Below are 11,008 nucleotides of genomic sequence, written 5' to 3'. Positions count from 1 at the left end.
TGGCCCTCCCGCGCCCTCCTCACACACCGGTCCTCTACCCCAAAAACTTGCTCATCGGGGTCACCGTCATGTGTGCCCAGTGAACCACATTGAACTGTAACAAGCTGAGCCTGGCACATGATGAGGACGCGTTGACTCTGCTTAACGCATCCGCCCAAAGACCTGCTTCTGTCTCTTCCCCCAGCTCATCTTCCCATTTGCGCTTTAGATCCTCTGTCTGCGTTTCCTCCGCCAACCTGCATTTATATAACGCCTTATAATGTCCCAAAGCACTTTGCCGTCAATCAGGTAATTTTTGAAGTATTGTCACTGTTGTGATGTGGAAAGTGCAGCGGACGAGTTACAGACAGCAATGGCCCATATCGTCTGAAGCACTGATCCCACAATCATACAATCCTCCATGCACAAGACAGGCCATTCAGCTCATCTACCCCGTGCCGGCTCATAGAAAGACTGATCCAATAAATCCTAAACTCCATCTTGCCCCAGAGCCTGGAACATATTCCTCTGTCAAGTATTTTAAAGTAAGAAGCCTTACAACACCAGGTTAAAGTCCAACAGGTTTGTTTCAAACACGAGCTTTCGGAGCGCAGCTCCTTCCTCAGGTCCTGCGCTCCGAAAGCTCGTGTTTGAAACAAACCTGTTGGACTTTAACCTGGTGTAAGACTTCTTCCTGCTCACCCCAGTCCACGCCGGCATCTCCACATCAAGTATTTTAAAGTTACTGCTGACACTATGCACGGCCATTGAAGGTGGCGGTACATTGTGGAGAGTGCAGTAAATAAAGCAGAGAGTATCCTGGGATTTATTAATAGGGGCACAGAATACAGGAGCGAGGAGGTTATACTGAACTTATACAAGACACTAGTTCAGCCTCAGCTGGAATATTGGGCACATTTCTGGGCGCCGCACTATCGGAATGATGTGAACACATTGGAGAGAGTGGGGAAGAGCTTCACAAGAATGGTTCCAGGGATGAGAAACTTCAGTTATGAGGATAGATTGGAGAGATTGGAGGAGACAGGTTCACACAGCAAGTGGTTAGGATCAGGAATGTACTGTCTGAGAGTGTGGTGGAAACAGATTCACACAGCGAGTGGTTAGGATCTGGAATGTACTGTCTGTGAGTGCGGTGGAGACAGATTCACACAGCGAGTGGTTAGGATCTGGAATGTACTGTCTGTGAGTGTGGTGGAGACAGATTCACACAGCGAGTGGTTAGGATCAGGAATGTACTGTCTGTGAGTGTGGTGGAGGCAGATTCACACAGTGAGTGGTTAGGATCTGGAATGTAATGTCTGTGAGTGCGGTGGAGACAGATTCACACAGCGATTGGTTAGGATCTGGAATGTACTGTCTGAGAGTGTGGTGGAGACAGATTCACACAGCGAGTGGTTAGGATCTGGAATGCACTGTCTGAGAGTGTGGTGGAGACAGATTCACACAGCGAGTGGTTAGGATCTGGAATGTACTGTCTGTGAGTGTGGTGGAGGCAGATTCACACAGCGAGTGGTTAGGATCTGGAATGTACTGTCTGTGAGTGTGGTGGAGGCAGATTCACACAGCGAGTGGTTAGGATCTGGAATGTACTGTCTGTGAGTGTGGTGGAGGCAGATTCACACAGCGAGTGGTTAGGATCTGGAATGTACTGTCTGTGAGTGTGGTGGAGGCAGATTCACACAGCGAGTGGTTAGGATCTGGAATGTACTGTCTGTGAGTGTAGTGGAGACAGATTCACACAGCGAGTGGTTAGGGTCTGTAATGCACTGTCTGTGAGTGCGGTGGAGGCAGATTCACACAGGGAGTGGTTAGGATCGGGAATGTACTGTCCGTGAGTGTGGTGGAGTCAGGTCCGCACAGTGGTTAGCACAGTTGCTTGATAGCTCCAGGGTCCCAACTTGGGTCACCGTCTGTGCGGAGTCTGCACGTTCTCCCCGTGTCAGTGTGGGTTTCCCCCGGGTGCTCCGGTTTCCTCCCACAAGTCCCGAAAGATGTGCTTATGAGGTGAATTGGACATTCTGAATTCTCCCTCTGTTACCTGAACAGGTGCTGGAATGTGGGGACTAGGGGCTTTTCACAGTAACTTCATTGCAGTGTTAATGTCAGCCTACTTGTGACACTAATGCAGATTATTATTATTCAGTTGAAGCTCTCAGAAGAGAATTAGACGGTTATGTGAAATGGGAGACTGTTTCAGGGAGAATGATACCAGGTGAGTTGCTCAGTCGGAAAGTTGGTATCGGTGTGATGGGCGGTATGGCCGCCTTCTGCAGAGCAACAATTCTGTGATTCAGTCACTCTTTTTATGATTCTGTGAATCTGCTTCTACCGCCTTCCAGACAGCAGATCGGTTCCACATCACAACATCTGACTGTGCCTCGAGTCCCTTTACTAACCACCCTGTCACATTGATCTTCCACCATCACATCGACACCGAGTCCCTCTGACACCGCACCCCACCTTTACAATTATATCCTTTATTTCAAAATGACTCTCCATGTTCTCCCGACCAAAATGAATCATTTCACATCTCTCCACATTAAATTCCATCTGTTAGAAATCTGTCTCTCTGTCTGCATTGCCTCCGAAAGCTGTTCCTGCCGTCCTCACTGTTTAATGCATTTCTCAATCTTTCAATCCTTTACCCAATTATAAACCTCGGAAACCAGGAGAAATCCCTTTACACACCCTGGAAAGAATGGCCATGGGATCCTATCTTACACTTCCTGACAGCTGGGGTGCAGAGGGTGGGGAGTTAGCTCCACCTCCGCCCTCCGGTCAGAAATGCCCCAACAACAGCCTCCGGGATGGAGGCTGGATATTCAGGGAATATCCCATCGGCTAAGGTTACTACGAGAGGCTATTCATACCCAGAGTGTCTCACTGTCCTCTCCTGCCCCCTCTGCCCTGTCCTGCCCCCTCTGCCCTGTCCTGCCCCCTCTGCCCTGTCCTGCCCCCTCTGCCCCCCCACTGCCCTCCTGCCCCCCCACTGCCCTCCTGCCCCCTCTGCCCTCCCCTGCCCCCTCTGCCCTCCCCTGCCCCCTCTGTCCCCCCACTGCCCTCTCCTGCCCCCTCTACCCCCCCTGCCCCTCCACTGCCCTCTCCTGCCCCCTCTGCCCCCCCCACTGCCCTCTCCTGCTCCCTCTGCCCTGTCCTGCCCCCTCTGCCCTGTCCTGCCCCCTCTGCCCTGTCCTGCCCCCTCTGCCCTGTCCTGCCCCCTCTGCCCTGTCCTGCCCCCTCTGCCCTGTCCTGCCCCCTCTGCCCTGTCCTGCCCCCTCTGCCCTGTCCTGCCCCCTCTGCCCTGTCCTGCCCCCTCTGCCCTGTCCTGCCCCCTCTGCCCTGTCCTGCCCCCTCTGCCCCCTCAGCCCCCTCTTCCCTCCCACTGCGCTCTCCTGTCCCCACTGCCCCCTCAGCTCCTCCCACTGCCCCCTCCTGCCCCCTCTACCCCCCCTCTGTTCCCCCACTGCCCTCTCCTGCCCCCTCTGCCCTGTCCTGCCCCCTCTGCCCCCCCACTGCCCTCCTGCCCCCCCACTGCCCTCCTGCCCCCCACTGCCCTGTCCTGCCCCCTCTCGTTTTGTCCCTTCTGAATCCCTCCCGGTCCGCGCTCTAGAGGCTGCACACACAGCAAGACCACGTAGTCAGTTATGTTGCATTGAGAGCTGTGAGGGGCGTCATTCACACTGAATATTTTTAGCATTAGCGTCATTATGGCACAGATGGAGGCCATTCTCCCATCGAGTACATGCTGTCTCTCTATCCAGTCAGTCCCATTCCCCGTTCTGTTGGATTGGATTGGATTGGATTTGTTTATTGTCACGTGTACCAAGGTACAGTGAAAAGAATTTTTCTGCAAGCAGCTCAACAGATCATTCAGTACATGGGAACAAAAGGGAATAAAAGAAAATACATAATAGGCCAACATAAGATATACAGTGTAACTACATAAACACCGGCATCGGATGAAGCATACAGGGTGTAGTGTTAGTCAGTTCAGTCAATAAGAGGGTCATTTAGGAGTCTGGTGACAGTGGGGAAGAAGCTGTTTTTGAGTCTGTTCGTGCGGGTTCTCAGACTTCTGTATCTCCTGCCCGATGGAAGAGGTTGGAAGAGTGAGTAAGCCGGGTGGGAGGGGGGTCTTTGATTATGCTGCCCGCTTTCCCCAGGCAGCGGGAGGTGTAGATGGAGTCCATGGATGGGAGGCAGGTTCGTGTGATGGACTGGGCTGTGTTCACGACTCTCTGAAGTTCCTTGCGGTCCTGGGTCGAGCAGTTGCCATACCAGGCTGTGATGCAGCCCGATAGGATGCTTTCTATGGTGCATCTGCAAAGGTTTGTAAGGGTTAATGTGGACATGCCGAATTTCCTCAGTTTCCTGAGGAAGTATAGGCGCTGTTGTGCTTTCTTGGTGATAGCGTTGACGTGGGTGGACCAGGACAGATTTTTGGTGATGTGCACCCCTAGGAATTTGAAACTGCTAACCATCTCCACCTCGGCCCCATTGATGCTGACAGGGATATGTACAGTACTTTGCTTCCTGAAGCCAATGACGAGCTCTTTAGTTTTGCTGGCATTGAGGGAGAGATTGTTGTTGCTACACCACTCCACTAGGTTCTCTATCTCCCTCCTGTATTCGGACTCGTCGTTATTCGAGATCCGGCCCACTATGGTCGTATCGTCAGCAAACTTGTAGATGGAGTTGGAATCAATTTTTGCCACGCAGTCGTGTGTGTACAGGGAGTAGAGTAGGGGGCTAAGTACCCCGCCTTGCGGGGCACCGGTATTGAGGACTATTGTGGAGGAGGTGTTGTTGTTCATTCTTACTGACTGTGGTCTGTTGGTCAGAAAGTCGAGGATCCAGTTGCAGAGAGGAGAGCCAAGTCCTAGGTTTTGGAGCTTTGATATGAGCTTGGCTGGGATTATGGTGTTGAAGGCGGCACTGTAGTCAATGAATAGGAGTCTGATGTAGGAGTCAGTGTTGTCGAGCTCTATCCCCGGAACTCTGTTTATTTCTCTCAAGAGCCCATCCAATTTCCGTTGGAAATCGTTCACTGTCTCCGTTTCCTCCTCCCTTGTGTGCAGTGGGTTCCAACTCATTATCACTTGCTGTGTAAACATCTTCCCTCTGACATTCCCCTATGTGCCTCTTACCCCAAACCTTAAATCTGTTTCCCCGGATCCTTGACTGTCAGCCAATGGGAACAGTTTGTATTTGTTTACCTTCTCTAAACCAGTTATACAAAAACATCTTGGACTGGATTCTCCGTTTCTGAGACTAAGTGTTGACGCCAATTCAGAATCCGTGGACTTTCACGACAGTAAAACTGGCGCCGTGCCTGGACTGATTCAGCTCCTGCGGAGGGGCTAGCACCGGGGCCACGCGGAACACAATCCATTCCAGTGAGAAACGGTGCGGGATTGGCCGGGTCCGTGATTGACACTGGGGAGGCTGACAAGCTGCAGCCGCAGATACACATTACACTCCCCACACACACTCATCCCAGCCGCACACACACATTACACTCCCCACACACACTCATCCCAGCCACACACACACATTACACTCCTCACACACACTCATCCCAGCCACACCACATTACACTCCCCACACACACTCATCCCAGCCACACACACACATTACACTCCCCACACACACTCATCCCAGCCGCACACACACATTACACTCCCCACACACACTCATCCCAGCCGCACACACACATTACACTCCCCACACACACTCATCCCAGCCGCACACACATTACACTCCCCACACACACTCATCCCAGCCGCACACACACATTACACTCCCCACACACACTCATCCCAGCCGCACACACACATTACACTCCCCACACACACTCATCCCAGCCACACACACACATTACACTCCCCACACACACTCATCCCAGCCGCACACAAACATTACACTCCCCACACACACTCATCCCAGCCCCACACACACATTACACTCCCCACACACACTCATCCCAGCCTCACACACACATTACACTCCCCACACACACTCATCCCAGCCGCACACACACATTACACTCCCCACACACACTCATCCCAGCCTCACACACACATTACACTCCCCACACACACTCATCCCAGCCACATACACATTACACTCCCCACACACACTCATCCCAGCCTCACACACACATTACACTCCCCACACACACTCATCCCAGCCTCACACACACATTACACTCCCCACACACACTCATCCCAGCCTCACACACACATTACACTCCCCACACACACTCATCCCAGCCGCACACACACATTACACTCCCCACACACACACTCATCCCAGACCCACACACACTTTACACTCCCCACACACACATTACACTCCCCACACACACTCATCCCAGCCGCACACACACATTACACTCCCCACACACACTCACTCCAGCCGCACCACACATTACACTCCCCACACACACACATCCCAGCCACACACACACATTACACTCCCCACACACACTCATCCCAGCCGCACACACACATTACACTCCCCACACACACTCATCCCAGCCGCACACACACATTACACTCCCCACACACACTCATCCAGCCTCGCACACACTACACTCCCCACACCACTCATCCCAGCCCCAACACACATTACACTCCCACACACACTCATCCCAGCCCCACACACACATTACACTCCCCACACACACTCATCCCAGCCGCACACACACATTACACTCCCCACACACACTCATCCCAGCCGCACACACAAATTACACTCCCCACACACACTCATCTCAGCCGCACACACACATTACACTCCCCACACACACTCATCCCAGCCGCACACACACATTACACTCCCCACACACACACATCCCAGCCACACACACACATTACACTCCCCACACACACTCATCCCAGCCGCACACACACATTACACTCCCCACACACACTCATCCCAGCCGCACACACACATTACACTCCCCACACACACTCATCCCAGCCGCACACACACATTACACTCCCCACACACACACATCCCAGCCACACACACACATTACACTCCCCACACACACTCATCCCAGCCGCACACACACATTACACTCCCCACACACACTCATCCCAGCCGCACACACACATTACACTCCCCACACACACTCATCCCAGCCTCACACACACATTACACTCCCCACACACACTCATCCCAGCCGCACACACACATTACACTCCCCACACACACTCATCCCAGCCTCACACACACATTACACTCCCCACACACACTCATCCCAGCCTCACACACACATTACACTCCCCACACACACTCATCCCAGCCGCACACACACATTACACTCCCCACACACACTCATCCCAGCCTCACACACACATTACACTCCCCACACACACTCATCCCAGACAACAAGATGGCACTGGTTGTGCTGGAGCGTACCCACACAGCTGATGAGTCGGCTGAGGTCAGAGGGCACCTAGGTGTGTGACCCGGGGGTCCTGCTATACGACCCCTGGCCCTAAGTTCACTGAGGGCTGTCAGCTGTGTGCGCAGCTGCATGGCTGCCATGTCGGCTGCGGCAATGGTGTTCCGTGCCCGTCCACCCCGACCCCACAGCCCCACATCCTGCCCCCCCCCCCCCCTACACCCCCCCCCCCCCGGCCAGCGGTACACCTGTCAGCAAACTCTGGCGATGTTGGACACCTTCCGAACCCCCCCCCCCCCCCCCCACACACCCCCCCCCCCCCCCCCGGCCAGCGGTACACCTGTCAGCAAACTCTGGCGATGTTTGGACACTTTCCGAACCCCCCCCCCCCCCCCCCCCACCCCCCTCTCCCTCAGCAGCCACAACTCCGGTTTCACCATTTAAAAAAACACAAGTGATCCTCGCCGTCAGGAACTTGGCCCATCGTAGAATCGCGGAGGTCCCGGAGAATACCGGGTCGGGCACGCTAATGATATACAAACGGTGTCTACTGAACGTGCATTCCAGAACGCATTGACGCCGCTGTCGAGGTGCTGCAGCATTGCGATTAACAAGTGTGCCGCCCTGGCACTGTGAGGCAGCAGTGCTAACAGCCGTGACACCGCGCTGCCTACATATTGACCAGCGTTCCTTCGTTGTCGCTGGGACCCAAATCTAGCAACTCCCCCCTAACAGCACAGTGGATGTACCTACAATCCAGGGACTGCAGCGGTTTAAGAAGGCAGCTCACCACCACCTTCTGAAGGGCAGTTAGGGATGGGCAATAAATGTTGGCCTAACCAGCGACACCCCCATCCCGTAAATGAATCTGAAATAAACCAGGTCACCATCCCTACAAACTCTTCAGAATTGTGCCATTAAATCTATTTTGCCTCTTCCTATCCCTTCTGCCACAATGCATCACCCTCACTCAGTGTTCTGCACGAACTTTCATCTGCCACTTGTCTGTCTAATTTGCCAATCCATATCCTGTTGTAGTTGATGTCATTCTCATTACCCGGCATTCCCCCAAACTGGTAACATTGACAAATCTTCACAGAGAATGCCGCACTGTCAGAGGGTCAGTACTGAGGGAGTGCTGCACTGTCAGAGGGTCAGCACTGAGGGAGTGCTGCACTGTCAGAGGGTCAGTACTGAGGGAGTGCCGCACTGTCAGAGGGTCAGTACTGAGGGAGTGCCGCACTGTCAGAGGGTCAGTACTGAGGGAGTGCTGCACTGTCAGAGGGTCAGTACTGAGGGAGTGCCGCACTGTCAGAGGGTCAGTACTGAGGGAGTGCTGCACTGTCAGAGGGTCAGTACGAAGGGAGTGCCGCACTGTCAGAGGGTCAGTACTGAGGGAATGCTGTACTGTCAGAGGGTCAGTACTAAGGGAGTGCCGCACTGTCAGAGGGTCAGTACTGAGGGAATGCTGCACTGTCAGAGGGTCAGTACTGAGGGAGTGCTGCACTGTCAGAGGGTCAGTACTGAGGGAGCGCTGCACTGTCAGAGGGTCAGTACTGAGGGAGTGCAGCCCTGTCAGAGGGTCAGTACTGAGGGAGCGCTGCACTGTCAGAGGGTCAGTACTGAGGGAGTGCAGCCCTGTCAGAGGGTCAGTACTGAGGGAGTGCCGCACTGTCAGAGGGTCAGTACTGAGGGAGTGCCGCACTGTCAGAGGGTCAGTACTGAGGGAGTGCCGCACTGTCAGAGGGTCAGTACTGAGGGAGTGCCGCACTGTCAGAGGGTCAGTACTGAGGGAGTGCCGCACTGTCAGAGGGTCAGTACTGAGGGAGTGCTGCACTGTCAGAGGGTCAGTACTGAGGGAGTGCTGCACTGTCAGAGGGTCAGTACTGAGGGAGTGCCGCACTGTCAGAGGGTCAGTACTGAGGGAATGCTGCACTGTCAGAGGGTCAGTACTGAGGGAGTGCTGCACTGTCAGAGGGTCAGTACTGAGGGAGTGCCGCACTGTCAGAGGGTCAGTACTGAGAGTGCCGCACTGTCAGAGGGTCAGTACTGAGGGAGTGCTGCACTGTCAGAGGCTCAGTACTGAGGGAGTGCCGCACTGTCAGAGGGTCAGTACTGAGGGAGTGCCGCACTGTCAGAGGGTCAGTACTGAGGGAGTGCCGCACTGTCAGAGGGTCAGTACTGAGGGAGTGCTGCACTGTCAGAGGGTCAGTACTGAGGGAGTGCCGCACTGTCAGAGGGTCAGTACTGAGGGAGTGCCGCACTGTCAGAGGGTCAGTACAGAGGGACTGCCGCACTGTCAGAGGGTCAGTACTGAGGGAGTGCCGCACTGTCAGAGGGTCAGTACTGAGGGAGTGCTGCACTGTCAGAGGGTCAGTACTGAGGGAGTGCCGCACTGTCAGAGGGTCAGTACAGAGGGACTGCCGCACTGTCAGAGGGTCAGTACAGAGGGAGTGCCGCACTGTCAGAGGGTCAGTACTGAGGGAGTGCTGCACTGTCAGAGGGTCAGTACTGAGGGAGTGCCGCACTGTCAGAGGGTCAGTACTGAGGGAGTGCCGCACTGTCAGAGGGTCAGTACTGAGGGAGTGCCGCACTGTCAGAGGGTCAGTACTGAGGGAGTGCTGCACTGTCAGAGGGTCAGTACTGAGAGAGAGCCGCACTGTCAGAGGGTTAGTACTGAGGGAGTGCTGCACTGTCAGAGGGTCAGTACTGAGGGAGTGCTGCACTGTCAGAGGGTCAGTACTGAGGGAGTGCTGCACTGTCAGAGGGTCAGTACTGAGGGAGTGCCGCACTGTCAGAGGGTCAGTACTGAGGGAGTGCTGCACTGTCAGAGGGTCAGTACTGAGGGAGTGCCGCACTGTCAGAGGGTCAGTACTGAGGGAGTGCCGCACTGTCAGAGGGTCAGTACTGAGGGAGTGCTGCACTGTCAGAGGGTCAGCACTGAGAGAGTGCCGCACTGTCAGAGGGTCAGTACTGAGGGAGTGCCGCACTGTCAGAGGGTCAGTACTGAGGGAGTGCTGCACTGTCAGAGGGTCAGTACTGAGGGAGTGCCGCACTGTCAGAGGGTCAGTACTGAGGGAATGCTGCACTGTCAGAGGGTCAGTACTGAGGGAGTGCTGCACTGTCAGAGGGTCAGTACTGAGGGAGTGCCGCACTGTCAGAGGGTCAGTACTGAGAGTGCCGCACTGTCAGAGGGTCAGTACTGAGGGAGTGCCGCACTGTCAGAGGGTCAGTACTGAGGGAGTGCTGCACTGTCAGAGAGTCAGTACTGAGGGAGTGCCGCACTATCAGAGGGTCAGTACTGAGGGAGTGCTGCACTGTCAGAGGGTCAGTACTGAGGGAGCGCTGCACTGTCAGAGGGTCAGTACTGAGGGAGTGCTGCACTGTCAGAGGGTCAGTACTGAGGGAGTGTTACACTCTTTCAAATGAGACATTAAGCCTTTGCTTCGGTTGCCTTTTGATGTGGATACAAGAGGTCAGACAGCATTGATTGGGGGTCATGGGCAAGTTCTGTTGAGGTCTTCAGACGATATTTACCCCTCAGTAAGCCTGACTGATGTGGATTGTTTGGTTAGCATATTTACTGATGTGGGA

At 54.4% G+C, this 11,008-nt stretch overlaps 1 protein-coding gene across 1 annotated transcript in view; it reads right to left on the bottom strand.

Annotated features, from left to right (window-relative positions):
- Positions 1 to 8,478, bottom strand: part of LOC119977779 (stromal interaction molecule 1-like) — a 47,329-nt gene extending 38,851 nt beyond the window's left edge. Inside the window, exon 1 of the mRNA XM_038818986.1 lies at positions 8,403 to 8,478. Coding sequence (XP_038674914.1) covers positions 8,403 to 8,478 — 76 coding nt within the window. The remainder of the gene's footprint in view (positions 1 to 8,402) is intronic.
- Positions 8,479 to 11,008: the final 2,530 nt, after the last annotated feature.

Source organism: Scyliorhinus canicula, chromosome 14, assembly GCF_902713615.1.
Source record: "Scyliorhinus canicula chromosome 14, sScyCan1.1, whole genome shotgun sequence".
Classification (NCBI taxonomy): Eukaryota; Metazoa; Chordata; class Chondrichthyes; order Carcharhiniformes; family Scyliorhinidae; genus Scyliorhinus; species Scyliorhinus canicula.
Note: the sequence above shows the minus strand (reverse complement) of the source record. Positions and strands in the feature narration are given on the sequence as shown.